Source organism: Micropterus dolomieu, linkage group LG13, assembly GCF_021292245.1.
Source record: "Micropterus dolomieu isolate WLL.071019.BEF.003 ecotype Adirondacks linkage group LG13, ASM2129224v1, whole genome shotgun sequence".
In the NCBI taxonomy this organism is placed as follows: Eukaryota; Metazoa; Chordata; class Actinopteri; order Centrarchiformes; family Centrarchidae; genus Micropterus; species Micropterus dolomieu.
The window spans coordinates 5,782,346-5,801,787 of record NC_060162.1 but is presented as its reverse complement, the minus strand read 5'-3'; the positions used below and the strand labels follow the sequence as shown (position 1 = coordinate 5,801,787).

The window sequence follows — 19,442 nt, the reverse complement described above, 5'->3', positions numbered from 1 at the left end:
TCCTGTACCAAATCACAAAAATGCTGGGAAATTGTCCTGTATGAAATGCAGAACATGTTGGGAACTGACCTTGAATTAGATCCAGTTTCTATTCTCCTTGGTCTTCCTAGTATGCACATTACTGTGTACATCATAGGAAACTGTTTAACACCTTGACATTCTGTGCAAGTTAAAAATACGCTACTTCAGTGGACTTCCTGTAATGGGATAACAGTGGAGCGTATTTGTCTAATACAGTGGTTCTCAAACTATTTCTGCCACACCTCCCTTTATAAGCCGAAAAAAGTTCAAGCCCCCCGACTCCAGCAAAAGGATTTTTATCAATCATTAACAACACAGGCGATTGAAATAAAACAAAACAAATAGACAAAATAGCCTTGCTAGCAACACTACACTTTTTTTTGTTTATGCCACCACATGAATCATATTCATGCAACTTTAGAACTGCTCAACATCCATGCCCCCCCCTGCAGCGTCACTATGTCCCCCCAGGAAAGCCTTTCTCAAATATGTCTATGAATGTATCTGCCATTTTAAGTCTGTGAGATGCTAAGATCCAGTGATGGTGGTTGTTGTTTTGATACTGTGAAAAGTGACTTAAAATGATGTGCAGTGTTTGATAGATATAGTGGGTACGGAAAGTATTCAGACCCCTTTAAATTTTTCACTCTTTGTTTCATTGCAGCCATTTTCCAAAAATCAAAAAAGTTCATTTTATTTCTCAGTAATGTACACTCAGCACCCCATCTTGACAGAAAAAAACAGAAATGTAGAAATTTTTGCAAATTTATTAAAAAAGAAAAACTGAAATATCACATGGTCATAAGTATTCAGACCCTTTGCCGTGACACTCATATTTAACTCAGGTGCTGTCTATTTCTTCTGATCATCCTTGAGATGGTTCTACACCTTCATTTGAGTCCAGCAGTGTTTGATTATACTGATTGGACTTGATTAGGAAAGTGTTGTTATATTTATTTCCTTTCTACCTCCAGGAGTCACTGTTGCAGCATTTAATGAAAACATCAACTGCAGGGCCCAAAAGACTTGTCAGAGTTCATTATGTATCCAGGAGACAATGGCACCAGCGGCAATGCAAGCTAGCAGATAGTTAGTCTGCCATTAATCATGGCTGACAAGGAACAAGGGGTTAAAAGTTGGAAAGCTGCCAGAGACTTTTATACTGCCTGCTTTTTCACAGAAAAGGAGAGTTTGTTTAGAGGTTCAAAAAAAAAAAGTATCTCATACATTACATTACTTAAGTAAAAGTAGCAATACTGCTCAGTAAAAATACTCTGTTACAAGCAAAAGTCATACTTTCAAGTTTAAACTCAAGTAAAAGCACAAAAGTATTAAAGTAAAAGTACTTGTTAGTTAGAATGGTCCCTTTCAGACAGTTATATTATTACTAAATACTGACGCTGGTATGTTTTGTCTGTGAACTCTTAATCTATAGATACATATACATATAGTGGAGAACAAAGTATAATATCTCCCTCTGAAATGTAATGGAGTTGAAATATAATATAGAGTATATAAGCGGCAAAAAATTTAAATACAAGTGCAGATGTACAGTGACGTAAAAAAACTATTTTCATAATTACTGCAATTCACCAGTTATAATTTCAGTCAAAACAGTCGTTACCATGACTTTATCAAAAAAATATTGACAATAATGTCCAAACCGATGATGATGTATATGTCAAAATCCATGTTTAGATGCAACATAAACAAATGTTCTGATAATGAGATTCCCCACAGTATTATAAGAATTTGATGTGAAGATCAATACCTCTCTCATGTCTGTATGTGACAATATGAAGCTAGAGCCAGGTTACAGTTAGCTTAGCATAAAAACTGGAAAATGGGAAACAGCTAGCCTGACTCTATTTAATCTCCAATAAACAGACAACTGCGTATGAATTCAGAATCTGTGGGCAAGAGACAAGATTTTGGTATCGGAAGACATTTGTAGTCTGTTTACAGTCCAAGTAGTAATGATAAATCACATTTAAGTGGGCTTTGCATGGCATGCAGGTAAACCATCTGTGTGGAGAGCAAAAGAGGCAAAATGCATTGACCAAAATGAAATCTCAGACTTAACTTTGACTCAATCTTGGAACCCTAGAAATTAGTTTTTATTACCTTTTTAAAATGCATCTGCATTCAAATAGTCAAAGGACGATGGGATCCAAGATTGGGCTCTGACCAAAGGTACATCTCAATTGTGAAATCAGTACAAAAACTGAAGTGTAAAAAACAGTAGTGTAACCTAGGTCCTTAGGTAAAAGTTGCAGTACCACAATTACAAATACTCTATTACAAGTAAAAGTCATGCATTGAACTTGGGTTTTACATATTATATTAGCAACAAAATTTACTGAAAGTACCAAAAGTAAACGTAACATAGCATTAACATAGCATTTTTTAATATTGAAGGTGAATGAGCTGGAACTTATTCTAACTACTTTACTTTACTATGTTTCCTGGGAAGAAAAATAGAGACCGTCCAATTGGTACACTTGAATTTAATTAATTCAGATTAATTCTAAATCTAGTCTTTACAGTGCCATTCAATAAATATTCCAGTGAAAATTAACAAAAAGTGAATAATTACTTGGGTTTAAATTAAGCTTTTCTTTGAAGGAAATTACAGTGTCCTTCATAATTACTACCAAATTACATAATTTTCTACAAAGAAATGACATACCTTTAAATTGAAGTGTTACCAAACATTTGCAACTTTAGGTGTCAAATAAATGTAGTGAAGTGAAAGTACATTTGAAATATTCGAAGAGCTTTAGAGGTGCTAACAGGTAGAGTTTGTTACATTTGGACAGAGCCACGTTAGCGGTTTCCCCCCTGCTTCTAGTCTTTATGCTAAGCTAAGCTAACCCTCTCCAGGCTATAGCTTCATATTTAGTGTACAGACATGAGGGTGGTATCATTCCGCTCATCTAACTTTCGGCAAGAAAGCAAGTAGAAGAATTTCTATAACTATTCCTTTAAAGCCTGGTGAAAGGGGTTGGTTATTAGATTAAATTCAGCGTTAGCTGCTGCCCACTGCCAAAATGTGTGTGTGGCAGAAGCCTTTTCAGAGCCTGTCACTTTTTCCACCACAGAAAGACAGAGAACAAGGAAGGCATAGAGAAAGGAGGGTGCTGTGTGAGAGAGTGCAAAAATGGTACTTGTGACGGGGGAAGATTGAAGTCCTGTTAAGGGCTCTGCTTGAAAGCATGTCTGGCCTCATTAGCTGTCAGTTGTAACAATACTGTGCTGGCAGTGAAGACAGGTTGGAGTCTAGTGGTCATAAATCACCCCTCGACAGCTGCCTGACAAGCTGGGAACCGGTACACAGGCTTGGGCACCCTCTCAGCCTCGACATTGAACAGGCACACAGCCGTGCACATGGTAATCTAAGAAATCATTGCTCTCACCCTGAAATTACATAGAGCCTAGGAAAAGTGGTGTTTTGTAAGAGGGAAATTGCTTTCATTCCGCATACATGTGCACTCGTATATAAGCCCTCGTCTCCTGTGCCTGTCTGTCTGCCCATGCCTGCGTCCATTAGCTAAATGAGCAGTGGCTGCCGCAACTTCTGTGTGTGTGTGTGGGGGGGGGAGCAAAGAGCAAGGCCTTCAGGTCATTAATCACGGCCCCTGACATGCAGAGCAGGAGGCCATGGCTCCCCTATGCATACAGCTGCTGGGCCACACTCAATGCACAGGCGACGTGTTGACCCTCATACGCCCCCCACTCCCAGCGCCCGTGGCTCTCATCTGTCCAACTCCCTCACTGTTTGTGTCAGTCATTTGTGCTGTCAAACACCTCCTCCTCCTGACCAACCGCAAAACTCTTCATGCTGACTCCAAGGTGTCTTCACAGGTGTTTCCTTTTTTTATGTGACCCTTATTAGACAGCCACTACAGCTACTCTGTTATTTATAAAGCTTTTAGCCTCACTTGCAGCATGGCTCCTCCACATTGGTCCAGATATTATGTCTCATGGGTGCATGCGGAATTTGGACAGTCACGTCCCCCAAAAGAGTAATCATAATGATTTTGGTGATTCCCTCACTTTCTTTTTAGCACCATCAGCAGGTTGACTTAGTGGTTTTGACTGAAATTACTCGACAACTATTGGATGGATTGCCATGAATGTGATACAGACGTTCATGCCCCCCTCAGGATGAATTGTAAAAACTTGGGTGATCTTTAATGTTTCATGTAGTGCCATCACCAGGTTAAGATTTTCATTTGTCCAATACTTTGGCTCCAAAACAAATGGCATTTTATCGGCCTCACTAGTACTTTGTGTTTAGCACTAATTTACAAATATGCTAACATAAGATGGTAACCATTATTCCTGCTAAACATCAGCATTTTAGCATTATCATTATGACTGTCGGTGAAAAACACGGGTGTAAATGATAAAATAAAGGATAGCTGAATCCAGTTTCAGTTTTTCCAACTGACGCTTCAGTATCAAACTGTGCTGTCACGGGTCCTGCGAAATATGATATGACAGAAGTTTGTAAAATAGAATTTAATGTTTATCAGAACACATATGAGACAAGAATTAGCTAGCGTGCCATTTCCTAACTCTGTATTCAGTGGGTGTCTGATGTTGAGTAATGGGAAACATTCAAACAGTTTGAGTCAAAGAGGCTGTATTATGTGTGTTCATTAGCATCATTTAGAACTGGCCGGTGAGACATTTCTTCATGATAATAATACGCTACTGACAGGAAGTTTCCCACATTCTTAGCTTATTGGAGTGCAATCAATTAAAAGGCCTTTAATAGCAGCTAATGAGGGATGTAATTCAGTATGCATGTCAATCTTACTACTCATAAAGTACAGGTTTTCCAAAGCTGTCAAAGTCATTTTTTGATAGAGACTGGCTGGGGGGTTTAAACTGTTCATAACGGTAAATGGATTGTACTGATATGGTGCCATTCTAGACTTACGAACACTGAAAGTGCTTTTCACTACATGTCACATTCACCCCATTCATAAGCTGATGGCACAACCGTCAGGAGCAACTTGGGGTTCAGTATTTTGCCCAAGTACACTAAGACACACAGGAGGAGCCCGGGATTGAACCACCGGCAAATCGAGTAGTGTGCGACCCGCTTTATCTTCTGATTCCACAGCAGCCACTCATTTTTATTAAAAAAAATGTTTTATTTATTTATTTACATGTACAAAGAATATGAGGCTATTGTGGTTGTTACAGTTAAAATCAAAGTATTCTTTTAAACATACATCATGGAATAATGTTATATTACTTAAGGTGAATACACAATCCATTTTTCCCAGCGTTCAGTGCTCTTCTCCAACTGAAACCTCAATACAAAGGTAAGCCTCTCCATACAGTAGATTTCTTGGATAATCAAACACCACTAGTCCAATGTTGGAGGGTCTAGTTGCCACCATTTCCTAGTTATAGCTTTCCTACAACTATATCTTCAATAAGTATTTATTGTTCTGTAGGACTCTTCTTTTTTTTTACCAAGGTATAAAGTGACAAAAGAGAAATCTAAATCCCACCCCACTTATTTTATTTATCTCGGTAGCCACCTCTCTCACCTCTCTGTGTGCCTGTTTGCAGTGCTGATATTTTAGGAGTAAATCTCACTACATTCTTCCAGCCGAACTCACTCAGAGATCTTGAGTTTGCAGTGGTCACTTGTGTCTCACGTATTTCCATCCAGGTCTCTTCTGATATTTGTGTTTCTGATTCTCCAATTTTTGTTTAATAGATAACGTAGAATGTTTTTAGTGGCTTGTATACTTCCGTATATTCTTGAGACAAACTTTTTACTGTCTTTTTTTTGGTATGCATCATGAAATGTAGAAATCAAAGTGTGTTCCTTCTCCTCTTTGACCTGTAATTTTTTATTAGCAGCCACTCATTTTGTACCTTTTATAGGAATAGATTTCTGTCTCTACCACAAAGTGCTATTTTTTTTCAAATAATTGTTTGCCATCATATTTTAACTGATTTCCATGGGAACGCAGCCATCGAGGTGTGGTTTCATCTAAAGTTGGCTGGAGAAACGATAGACGTGTCCTGGCATTGTGCATGCTGGTTCACTGACACACTGTCATGTTGTACTAGGGCAATTGAATTAAACAGAGCCATTGTTAATGTTATTAGTAACACCTGTGCTTTTACTCTACGAAAAGTCAAAATGTCAAAATGGCACACACCCCTGTCTGCATCAGTGGTGCTGAGGTGGAGCAGGTGAACAGTTTCAGGGAATCAGCATCACAGAGCATCACAGAGAACCTGACATGGTCATCTCACATCTCCACGCCGGTGAAGAAAGCTCAAAACGACTGTAAAATTCCCATGGCAAGTTCTCTTCTCGTCATCTTTTACAGAGGAGCAATAGAAAGCAACCTGACCGGAAACATCACTAACTGGCATGGGATGGGAGAGGGCTCAGCAGCGGGTGATTAAAACTGCACAGAAGATCATTGGTACCCTTCTCCTGAGCATCAGTGATATCGTTGAGGTGAGGTGCCTACGCAGAGCCCAGAGGATACTAAAGGACAGTACCCACCCAGCCACAGCCTGTTCACCCTGCTGCCTTCTGGGAAGAGATGTAGAATTTCTGCTGCCACACCACCAGACTGCTGAGCAGCTTTTTCCCACAAGACTTTTAAACTCAGATTCATCCTCAGCACTTCTCCACTGGATAACGTTGATTTCTGTTTAACATTTTTATAATTTCTTTTATATTAATGGATATTGTCTGCTACATAGCAGAAGGGAGTTACAAACTCAGTCTAACTTTACTACCTGTTGTAATGTGACAAATAAATCTACCTTGTACCTTGTTCCTTGTAATAAGTGGTCCTTGAGTTTAGAATAAACTTTCACCCTCCTAATAATAGTTAGCTGCAGCCCTACTTATTTTATTTCACTTCCACATTCCAGTGATTGTATGTGCTTTTTCCAAACATGTCCAAATACATCTAATATCCAAAGGCACAAAAAAATGTAAAATAAAGTACCATCTCATTTTGGCTTCCATCCACTGACATGACGTCACCCAGACCCGCAGCTGCTTTCATAATGATTAAAGCCAGTCAGGCTGTGAGAAACACTGTTTCATCATTCACAGCTACTAAATCACTGAGTCAATGCACAAGACATCTGGTGAAAGCTGATTCCTTATCAGCCTTCCAGCATCATTTGGCGAACATCTGGAGTTTTCTGAGGACTTTGGCACAGTACGGGCTGGAAAACAAAAAAAAAGAGCTAATTTTCTAGAATGTGTTGACACTTACGCTGTAGACCAGGTGACAGTTGCAGCATAACATTTTTTTGAATGAATGAATGTGACGCACATGAATGAAACCAGAAAAAGATGTCTTGGACTGCTTTTCATCATAAACTGACATGTTTACAATTACAGGAAACGTGTTTCATTATTAAACTAAATTGAGCTACAAATTAAATTAGTTTTGTTATTGACCGTTACTGTTACGCCTGCCAAGCTTTTCGTTCTTGTACAGCACAAATCAGTCCACATTGATAATGGTGACATGATTACCACAAAATTCTTAGTAAATATTTTAAACAATGGGTCTTTGATTTTAGACAGAGGTAGACAAAAACAGGCTTCTCATTTCTAGAAGGCGACCTGATATTTGCCATCTGAAATGACTACTGTTACAAGCAGATTGTATCAGCTGTAGCCAGCTAGCTAAGAAAGCTATTGTTAGCTCCATGAATCAGTTGAAATCGATGTTGCGGGATGTTTTTTATTTTTGAAGCCTTGTTTTCATACATGAACCTTATAAAGGGCCTTAAATATTCACGTGATGGTTACATACACCATATTCTGCTAAAAAGACAAAAAAGCAACAAGTTAACATCCTCACCAGTTAATGAGACATGGAAAGACATTGTTCTTGCATTGCAGTGCAGAGTTAAGTCCTTGAATTTTAAGTATGAAAAGTCTAAGATTAGGTTTTCTTTCATTCATAACCTTGTTTGGCAGCTTAACATTAGTTTACACTCTCCGTCAAGCAACACAGATGTTAGATTTATGCTGTATTGTTAGCATTTTCAAGCAGTGTGTTTCCATTTTAATGTTACAAGAGAAAAGGCATTTAGGATGAAAACCAGCAGGTATGTTTGGCAAATGTAAAGATATCTCAAGTTTGGCTTTGGTTCCCTATCCAAGAGCAGGACCGACAGAGCCGCTAACGTTAGCTTAAAGTCTGATGGCATCCAGACCTAGCTTTCACAGAGTGGGGAAATACTAAAAGTGAATGTGCCAACCTAACATGTAAACCCACAAGTGAAGAAAAACCTAAGAAAGTAATGAAATGTTTCTTGGACTTTAAAGTTACATTTACTACTGTAGGCAAGCTAGTTATGACCACAGCTAGTCGATCCAATCCTTACATTTTTAATCTTGTGTTTTTGGTTTTGGATAGACTAAATAAAGACTCTTTGAATTCTGAATATCACTCTTACTACTTCTGCCTTACATGTAGCTTTCAACATTTCAACACACACCCACTGAACACACATCCTGTCTGTTCTAAGTTAGTGGCAGAGATCAGGTCTGCTGGTTAGACTAAACAACAGCATTTGAGTGGATATTCTGTCCCTCATTAATCATCCTGACAGCCTGAAAAACAACATTTCCTCCTTAATGACTGTATTTGAGTAATCATGTCTGCTTATTTCCATGCAAGCATCTCTTTCTCATTCTGCTTTGTACTTTCTTTCGTCCGTGTGTGTATTTTGGAGCCTTTTCTCTGACCTCCCAAGTCTGTGGCGTGGCGTCTGCTCTGGGTCACGCTGGCCAATTACAGCGGTTACATTCATAAACAGGGTGAAAAACCATAAGGAATGAGAGAATGTGACCATGAGGATCCAGATGCGGAAGGCAGTGGGATGGTGTCACCCCCACCGCCCCCCGCATGTGGCTAACCTACCAGCACTGCTGGCGTCCAGGCCTCTGCTGGTCCCTGCCAAAGCACGTTTTTCCGTTAAGCACCAGGTCTGTGATGCATGAGACCTGACAACTGAGCTAGGAGCCCTCAGAGCACAGCCAGATCAAAACCAGCTGAGGCCATGCACATTAGCAAAGAAACCATAATTGCGTTTGCCCCCTTGTACACCACTAAACTCCCTCTGTCAACATTTTTTTTGTACTTGAGACATGATGAAAAAGAGGTGGGATAGATCTTAGCAATGTCCTTTTTAAGAAATAAAAATACCTGCTCAAGTGCTCAAGAGTTATTTATTGTTGGATGTGGGTAATATAACATATAAGCCCTGTAGTGAATATATTGTGTGCAGCTCAGTTTAAAAGTGGTTTTGTGGAGTGTTTTTTCTGTATTCAAGAAAAGTGTATTTTCAACATTTCTCCCCATCGGAGAGGGGTAGATGTAAGTCATGGGTTTATAGTGGTTTAGAAACATCAGTCTAGCATGGCTGACATCTGTGTCCTCTTTATTTTTGGACCCCTTGGAAAGCCCACATAGTAGGATGATGGATGAAGTGATAAAGTTGGAGAGAAGACAAAATGAAAGCAGAGGAGTCTATTTCTGGGAAGCAGTCTGCAATGTGTAACTCAACAATTTGGAGGAAGTATCAGGGCAGATGTTCATAATTTCTCCCTTAATGATTTTAATGCAAGAAACAATTTCACTATCTCTGAAGGCAAAAGGGAAAGAGAGTCCTCCCTCTTTTCTTTTGGCCTTTTTGCACTGATTTAGGCTGATGGAGAGGTTAAAGCCTTGTCATGTGATGAAGGAGCTGCTCCACAGTCTGTCATCATTAATCACTGGACCTGTCAAGCTGCACCCAGGAATCACTCAAACCAACTAGGGAGACAGCCCTCACCTCCAAGAACAATACCCAGAGACTTTTTATATGTTACAGCAAAATTCCTCCTCTAAACTCTGGGTTTAATTTAGAGTGCTAAATAAAAAGGGCTGTGGCGACCAACAGATTATGGAAGCAGAGTTGCTGAGAGCTGTGAAGGATGAATTCTTTGGTTGACTTCGGAAACGTGTGTGGGAATAGTGAAGTAACCTCTATCCCCTCTCTTAAGTCGCCCTAACCCTTTGAGCAGGACATTTGGCTCCCAGTTTCTTCATTGCTTGTGCTCAGCCTCTCTGAGATGTGCAACTAATATTACTGAAAGAAAACAGCATCAATGATGAGTCAGCTTAACACTTGTATAAATAAGGGTTTGGGGGAAAAGACCAGAAACATATGAAGGGAGTAATTGAAGCCTGAAAAGAAAGAAAACATAAATATTGGCTACATGAATGAGTAATGACTACATAAATGTTTAATGACTAAGGGACCATATTAAAGTTATTGTGGTGGGAGGCTAAACCTTTTGTTTCACTGTATTACAAGACTAGAAGTCTACAGCCAGGCTAGTCTTAACTTTACAGTGGTGCTTTGAGCTAACTGCTAACAATGACAGTGCTAACATGCTGATGTTTAGCAGGCACAATGTTAACATCTTCGTTTAGCATGTTAGCCTTTGCTAATGAGCACTAAACACAAAGTACAGAGGCTGATGGGAATGTCAGTAGTTTTGCAGGTATGTGGTCATAAACCAAAGTCTTGGACAAATTACAGTATTCACTTGATGATGGTGCTAAGTCAAAAGTCAGTGGATCACAAGTTATTAAATTCATCCTGTGAAAGAAATAAATGTCCTTAACACATTTCAAGACAATCCAACAGTTGAGACAGTTTACTCTGAACCAAAATGTAAACATCATGGTGGCGCAAGAGGAAAAGACAGGTCACCAAAGTCTGTAGGCTTCATCGCCCGTGAACCATGAATGTCTGCACAAAATCTCCGAGGAATCAATTCAGCAGTTGTGGAGATACTTCAGTCTGGACCAAAGTGGTGGAAAAACATATATATATTTAATACTTATATATATTTATACCTTAGTATGTTGATGGTACTTTCCTAAGCAAGTTGAACATTTGAAGATGAATTTGAGATTAACAACATTTTTGACAAATATGGCAAATGGTGTCCTGAATAAACCCCTGTCACTGACTGAGTGCAATAGACACCAGCTCTGAGGGCTGAGGACACTTTTGTCTCACCAAACAAATATGAATCGGTTCATATGATTTTTTAGTCTGATATTTTTGTTGTACCTGTATGACCCATAGTACACATGAAAGCCGATTTTCTTTTAAACAATATATTTCACAACGAACAAATTACATGAAATAATACATCTGGGATGATAAAATGATAAAAGACACTACCCTGCTCTTCCCCTAAAGAAAATAATTTTACTTTAATGATTAATTTATTTATCAAGGATAAAACTTGTGAAATAACACTAATATGATGTAAATGTGTCAGATTTAGCCAAAAGGCTGATTTTCATTTGCAGTACCTGGGCAGGATCAAACAAGACATACCATAAGCAGATGATGCTTCCTCTTGATTAAAAGTAGGTGACAAAACAGGTTGGTTTTGTTGGTCACCAATAGGTGGCATCCCAATCCAATACTATCCTAACCGCAATGCAATTGACTGGAAATACTTGAAAAGCAAAAGTGCACTGAAATCCTCCCTCAAAATATAATCTACGATCAACTCCAAGACTGACATTGACTGTGAGGGGTAGCCTATGCAACAACTCTTATATTGTAGTTTTAGTACCCAAATCATTCTTCACTTAATAAACTAAGTGTTTCTGTTTTCTGGGCCATATCCGGCAACATGAGACCTCCAGACTTGGTCTACAGGATCTAATGCCCTCCTGCCGAACTCGCACACCCCATCACGACATCTCAGACCACTGAAACAGAAGCACTTTCTCTTGTTACAGCAGGGACAGGCTGTTTTGACCCCTGTGGGTGCCTTGTCAGAGTTGTGAGTGACCAGCGTAGGTCATCTTCATTTCGCCAAGAGTGTCACAGTGTCATGTTCCAAGGAAATTGCATATTACCGCTGCCAATCATGTGGCAGCCACGGTAACTTGAGCGTCTGTCAGGTCTTCATCTTGAACACATACTGAAAGCTGCATTTAAGCTCTGATGCTTATCTGGATCCTACAGCATGCATACATTACCTCCAGATAAGTTTGACTTTTCCATACTGCCTCTGCATCCACAGATGTTTTTAAAAACACTCTGTTCCACGAAATCCATGAGCATTAAATAAGGATGCTATTGCTTTAAGGTGACACTGCATTTACTGCAGAACAGAGGAATGTGAGCTGTATCACTGTGGGCTGTCGATGCGGTGAAAAATATGAGGAAATGAGGCACACCTAAAGTCACTGATCATGTGATTCTTTTGCAGTAAAAATACCCACTAGTACAAAATCTTCCTGACATGAGATTGTTCAGACCATGTTTGTAAATCAAGAAATATCACGTCTAAGTATATTAGATAGTGTTTGTGTCTGGATTATTTCCAACAGGGAACCACCAAGTCCTCTCTACACTGGTTTTAATAAGAAAAGGTCAAATTAATGTGAGCCAGCTTGAGGTAATCAACATGGTTATGAAATCAAGAGTAAATAAAACCGATTAAATTTCAGAATTGTGTTGGGGGGGGGTTTCAGTTGCTGTTAAACCCACGCTGTTTAAAAGAAATATTTAGATTCAGCTTGATGAAAAACTGACCACATCCAAAAAATGAAGACAACAGAATATACATTTTCAGTGTGATTTATTTAACAAAATATGACCCCCTCCCCTCCACTTTGGACTGGATACCATCACAGGGTACCACAAATTTTACAAAAAAATATCACATCTCATTTTTATTGATTTGCTGAGAAAGTTTTTAAAAAATCAAAAAAGCTGAGGAGTTCAGAGAGAGAGAGAGAGAGAGAGAAAGAGAGAGATGTGATATCAACATTCATTCTCGAAGAAGACACACGACATAATTCAACATCTGTCATCTGGCTTCCAACATGTCTGCTCAGAGGATTGTAAAATGAGAATAGATTTGTATGGTAAACATAAAAGCCAGATTCTCCAGTAAAAAATAAATACAACTTCTCAGTAGGAATAAACAAAACATTAGGAACTAAAACAAATCATCACAAACCATTGGGCAGAATAAACAGTTATGTGTGTATGCTTTGTCAAGCGTACATGCATCTCTTGCAGGGAGAAAGCGACTGTGGACAGACATAACATCGGTCCACGGCTGCAGCTTAGTGCCACCCCTGCCACACTACATTTTTCTGCACTAAATCATCATCATTCAAGAACCCTGAACATTCAAGTGCTATTACACAGCATCCAAACCATCAATTTGCCAAGCCCGCAGGGCGGCAAAAGTCACCTAAGGGCAGTCATTTCTGTTGCAAAAGTATCCCAGCAATGTGCAGACATGCAAGAGCCACATGTGTCCTGATGTTAAGGAGTGGAGCCTGATTAGAAAACACCAGATCTCATATATAATGTATAAAGTAAGTGTGAAAGATGCACTCAAGCCAAAATCCAGGACTTGCACTCCCATCCTAGTTCCACTTGAATCCAGTCTTTAAGTCAGAGGTACAAGCTTAAAAAGAAAATACACTTATTGGCTTCCAGGTGAAGAGTTAGATGAGAAGAATAATTCCAGTATTGTATCTGTCCATTAAATATAAGGCTACCTGCAGCAGCAGCCTAGCTTAGCTTAACTTAGCACAAAAATTGAAACAAGGGGAGACAGCTAGCAATGATAACAAGATTACACTTTGTTTTTTATATGTATTAAACAAAAAAGATAAAACATAATTAATTAGTGAGGGGTCTACAGAGCCAGGCTAGTTGTTTCCCTCTGTTTCCAGTGTTTGTGCTAAGCTAAGTTGCCAGCTCCTGGCTGTCCTATTGGAGAGAAAGATATGAATGTGGTATCAGCCTTCTTATTTAACTCTCCACCATAAAGCAAATAAGCTTATTTCCCAAAATGTCTAACCATTTCTTTGAACATGTTAGTAGATGGTGTATCACTGGTAGCCCAGCGCGGATGCAGATCCGAGTCTTTGACTGTAGAGAGCGTAATGAGGGTAGTACGGGCCTGTGTTGGGCAGAGAGTGCAGGGAGATGGAGGAGGGTCCAGGGGGCAGGTGGACCTTACTGTAGGGGTGATAGCGAGCTAAACCCAGGCTGGGTGGAGCCCTGAGGGAGAGGGAGCTGGGCATGGAGCCTGGACTGCTCTGGTGGGGGAGGTGAAGGTGGCAGGGGGCAGGTCCAGAGGAGGAAACAGAGAGCAGCTTACTGTCCATTCCCACAGGCAGGGCTGTGTGCGTGCGGAGGTGAGCCAGGAGTTCGTCTGACGTGGCGAAACGTTTGTCGCACGGCCCCCCGGCTGAGACCCAGTTACAGGCGTGAGGCAGGGGGTCGTTAGGGAGCATAAAGCCGTACGTGTAGAGGGGATGTGAGAGGGAGGAGGACACGCTGGACGATAGAGAGCTTTGGTGGAGGGAGTGGAGCGGGTGGGAGGGGTACACCAATGGGAAGTTTGATTTGAGGCTGGAGGAAGGGTCATGGATGCAGGAGTTGCAGTTGCTTCCGCCAAGATGGGATACACTTGGATAGCTTAGACAGTAGGGGTCCCTGCATAAACCCTGCATGAAGGAAGGCGGGGAGGCGCCTGTGAGGGGGCTGGAACTCGGGTGCTTTCCTGGAACTCCCAAGCTTCCCACGCCGAGGCTCGACTTTGTCGGATCTAGCCCGGGAACAAACTGAGACGGGTAGCCTGCATAGGCCCCCACCACAGATCCGTGGTAGCCCATATTAGAGGAGGGCATGGGGAAGAGTGGTTGGCTTGTCTTGTAAGGAGAGATTGGTGTAATGCGTCCAGGGCCGAGGTTAGGCTGGGCAGACTCCGCTTTACCGCCCTCATGGTTGGAACCGCCGTCAGAGCTGCCGTTACTGCAGTTTGCGCTGGCTCGGACGTGGCTGGAGTTTGCATCGTGTGGACTGTCCGAGATGGTCTTGCTTACATCGGCATCTTTTTTGGGATGACTGTTATTGCTGGTAGGACTGCCCTGCTCACGTACAGTTTCTCCACTTGGAGTCTGGGAGTGTGATGTGGGCTGTCCACCAGGAGAGTGGCTCTGTTTGTGAGGCAGCTGCTGCTGCTGAGTGTGTCCTGGTGGGGTGCTGCTGCTGGCTCTAGAGCTGGGTGAAGCAGCGTGCGGCGGATAGGACTGCTGGGCTGAATTTCCGTTAGTGGTAACATTATTGCTGGGTACCCTGAACCCTACTTTATCGCTGTTGTTGCTGCTGCTGCTGCTGCTGGAGCTGCTGCTGGTAACTCCGTCTCTGCGACCGTCTCCACTGCCTTTGTTGTAGGGCTTGAAGCTACATTTATCCTCCAGGGAGGGGCGGCGCTCCCCGAGCTTCAGGCTGGAGATGGAAGACCGACTGCTGGGCTCCTTATCCCCTTGGCTGCAGGAGGAGCCCAGCTTGGAGGAGGACGGAGGGTCTGGTTTACCAATCTGAGAGCAGGTCTGCGCCAGCAGGGCCAGTGGACTCTTCTTGGCATCCAGCTACAACAAAATGTAGATTCTGATTAGATCTCTGACTTTTTACTGTTTTCTGCTCAGATAAATTTTGACTTTTATGAAAAAATGCCCCTGACAGCACAAACTAAACAACAGTTTGTCCTCTGTGGTTGTCTGTAGGCTTGTTAACTGTTAATATTTACTTAATTACTTTATTACTTAATTACCTAATTATCTGAATTACAACAAAAGGACAGAAAATACTGAAAAATGCCCAATATGATTTGCCAGAATCCAAGAGGGCATCTTCAAATTGTTGATAAGAGTGTAAAAGATTAGTTTATGAATTGTTATAAGATAAACCTGAATAATTATCTGCAGTTATTTTAATAATGGTTGCATCTGTTCAGTCTTTTTTCAAGAGCAAACTTTTTTTTTTTTTAAATTCCAGATATTCTTGGTTCCAGCTTTGCTTTTTCAGGTATGATTGTAGACTGAATGTCTTTGGGTTTTGACTATTGGTTGAGCAAAAGAAAACATTTGAAGACATCCCCTTGGGCTCTGGGCAGATGTGAAGAGTATTTTCCCCCCGCATTACACAGAGAAACGATTAATCACAACAACAACAAAAATCTGTAGATTCATCGATTGTGAACATTAGTTACAGCCCTACTTGTTTTGTTTACATCGTTTATTATAAAAGTTGCTTATTCACATTACTTTATGTTAAATATAATGCCAGAGGCATATTTGTCTTCTACTGAGGAATTAAAATGTTCTTTATCATAACTGATGACAACAAAGGCCTACTAAAATATATCTTTACATTTTCACCACACTAAAAAGCCAACAGTCCTCTCTAACTTGTGTAATCTATTTTAAGAGATAATAAATACCTCTATGCTGACTGGTGCGGGCGTCAAAGGCTGTAAATATTCCGGGTGTAGCAAGTGTCCAGTGTGCGCAGCCAACATCTTGATAACTCGGATAGGAAGCCGCTTTGCCTGCCGAAGTGGGTCCAGAGGGGTCAACAGAGAGACCACAGCACCGGGACGGGACTTCTTACTGTGGCTGGTCTCGCTGAGCTCTATCTTTTTACTTACTCGATCCGCAGCTGATCCGGAAGGGAGATATTTCATTGGAGAGAGGGCGCTGCGCCTCAGAGATGTGCGTTACTTTTAGTCCAAAAACTGTGTTTACTGGTTTAAATGTAATCCACCCGTTATGTCCCCCAAAAAGCAAAACAAACAAACAAACAAAAAACACAGCTGGACGACCTTAAATGTCCCGAAGGACTGACAAGCCTCTCAGTTCGTTTGATGCATCTTCATCTCTGACACGACCCGTACTCCTATTTTAAATTTCCAAACCAAAACACAAAAAGTCCACCGTGTGAGAGCTGCAGCGGGCAAAATAAACACTTCTGTAAAAGCATAAAAGACCAGAGTGTACTTTATACATTCCCAGTGCTGAGAGGAAACGTCCCACTGCGTGTCTTCGGTCCGGACTTGAGCAGCTCACTGATCACAACAGGCAAGACTTCAAAGTGTCCGCTGGGTGGCCGCAGCAGAGATGAGGTGGGCGGGGAGGACGTGCAGGAGGGCGGAGCGACGGGATCCTCCAATTGGCAAACCGTGCACTCCTTTGACATATTTGCTCAATGCTGAAAGTCACAGAAGGACTATTCAGTTTTTTTTTTTTAGGAAAAGTGTCAATACTAAATTATAAAAACACTTAGTTACAAGTAAAAGTCTTGTATTCAAACTCCAACTTAAATAAAAGTACATAAGTACCACTGATTATGTAGAATGGCCCATTTCAGATTCATATATAATATAATTGTTGATGCATTCATGTTTAAATCTCTTTTATGTTGCAGCTAGTAAAGGTGGACCTTATTCTCATTAGGCTACTTTATGTATCACTGGGTAGCTTGTGAATTTACCCCCAGGGATCAATAAAGTCTCATCTTTACCTATAATATTACATCATAATGTATGTATTGATTATGCTTTGTATTGGTAACCAATCCACAAAGTAAGCTAACTATCTAAAGGTATTAAATAAATGTAGTGCAGTAAAAAGTACAGTATTTGCCTCCAAAATGTAGTGGAGTAGAATAAAATGTAAAGTGCCAGTACCTCAAAAAGTACAGTACTTTTTGTGAATGTACTTTTTCACCACTGTCTCTTGGGTATGATTTTACTGCATTAAATCATTATTGCTTAATTTAACAGAAATGCAACATTGCCATAGACAATCCTTAGGCAGAGCTTTCATAAAATCAGAGCTGATGGTATGTTTTATAGTTAAGCTAATCCCTGTTCACATCTCTGACTATAAGAGCTCATATTGTGAGCAATACAAACGGTCTACCTCACCTAACAGTGGGATATTTTCCAGGTCAACTCATAACAGCATGGTTAAAAAATATAATAGTATTACATTAAAACATGCTACAAAATGAGTTATGCACTGGGTTTGGTGGGTGGAGTCATGAATTAGGTAATAATAATTATTTGTGTGCTTTTTGGCTTTTATTTCCATCATAGACTATTGTAAATATGCTTCCTGTACTTGATGAGCTAAGGTTGCTACATGGCATCTTCACACAGAAACAGCCAATGCTTGTTTATCTTTATGCAACTACTAAACGTCCCAAAAATTCCACCACTTTTATTTTAGTTTTGCAAAAAAAGCTAAAAGAATCCCCATACATAATATATTTATATCAGTGGGTAACATAATCAACATCCATCTTTAATGGTTTTATAAAGTGGAAAATGATATGGCCTAATATTCTGGACACATTTATCTGTGAGCCAAAATTGTGCTGCATACTGTAGATGGTTTGCTTGAACAGGAGATGCAGGAATAAAAAGCATAATATTTGTGGTTGTTTAACCCAAAAAGTTGTCAACCATGAACAGATCTGATCTCACCCGAGGTTTGGGCTTCAGTAACAAAGAACAATCATAGACAAATCATGAGCACTGAATAATAAGCTTCAATATCAGAGTGCAGTTTTAATATGTCACCTCAAATGTTTGACATGTGACCGTGCAGTATTTAAACTTAAAGGTCAGTCAAAATGAAACCACACAATCATCACAATATGTGGAAAACTGAACTTTGCTTAAAATGTCAGATGGTATAATTTTCAGCTCATGAAACTTAGATCTAAGGCATGAGAAGGAACTTTCCTCAAGAAGAGTCCACTGACAACTTCACAGGGAGGGATTACGATGAGTGTACTGGGATGCGGTGCATAAACCCATTATTAAAACTAAAAATGCACTTTTGTGAGTGTAATGATGCAGAGAACAAAGTCAGTGAGCAGTGGAAATAAGTCATATGGTTAAATGAGTCATCCTACACTTTGTTGTCAACAAGCAGATGGGTACAGGCAGGGCAAGCACCAAAAGTTTACTAGTCCAGATGCTTGTTTTTCATAGCAAAGGGTCACGGGGGTTCTGTTATGCTTAGGGTGCAGTACGAGCAGAGAGAGAGGCCGGGCTTGAACCGCAATTTGCTAAAAAATTGTAGTCCTTCTCTGTAACATAACTATGTTAAACCTGAACAGGCATGGCACACATATTTTAAGATTCAGTGTGAGTTCATTATCTACAATATCCACAAAAAAAACCATAAATAAATCTGCTTGGAAATCAAACAAAAAAAGACTTCTTTAGTAACTAAGTAATTCAGTGATAGTTGTGTGTACATCTGCAGGTACATTACAAACCGGAAATACTAATAGCAAATGTGGCATACTTTTAATGGTTTGAATTCTGCAAAATGTAAACAAAGGCTAAAGAACGGGGCTCATGTTAGCCCACAGCTAATTAACTGACTCCATAGCAACATTACTTCCAGTTTACGTCTCTCAAAGCCCCCAAATTATGGGAATTATATTTCCACAACTTAGAGCATAATGATCCCCCACATCAAAAAAGACAA

At 40.3% G+C, this 19,442-nt stretch overlaps 1 protein-coding gene across 2 annotated transcripts; it reads right to left on the bottom strand.

The window, feature by feature from the left end:
- Positions 1-12,689: 12,689 nt before the first annotated feature.
- On the bottom strand, positions 12,690-16,976 carry LOC123981310 (zinc finger protein 703-like). 2 transcript variants are annotated; one of them, XM_046066009.1, is made up of 2 exons: positions 16,379-16,976; positions 12,690-15,527 (listed from the first exon to the last, which is right to left on the bottom strand). In XM_046066009.1, exons 1-2 carry the CDS (start codon positions 16,619-16,621, stop codon positions 13,980-13,982), a joined length of 1,791 nt encoding a protein of 596 aa, XP_045921965.1. In that variant the 5' UTR covers positions 16,622-16,976; the 3' UTR covers positions 12,690-13,979. The 2 variants fall into 2 exon arrangements, with proteins under 2 accessions (XP_045921965.1, XP_045921966.1); XM_046066010.1 differs by having other exon boundaries at positions 16,586-16,976.
- Between the last annotated feature and the right edge of the window lie 2,466 nt (positions 16,977-19,442).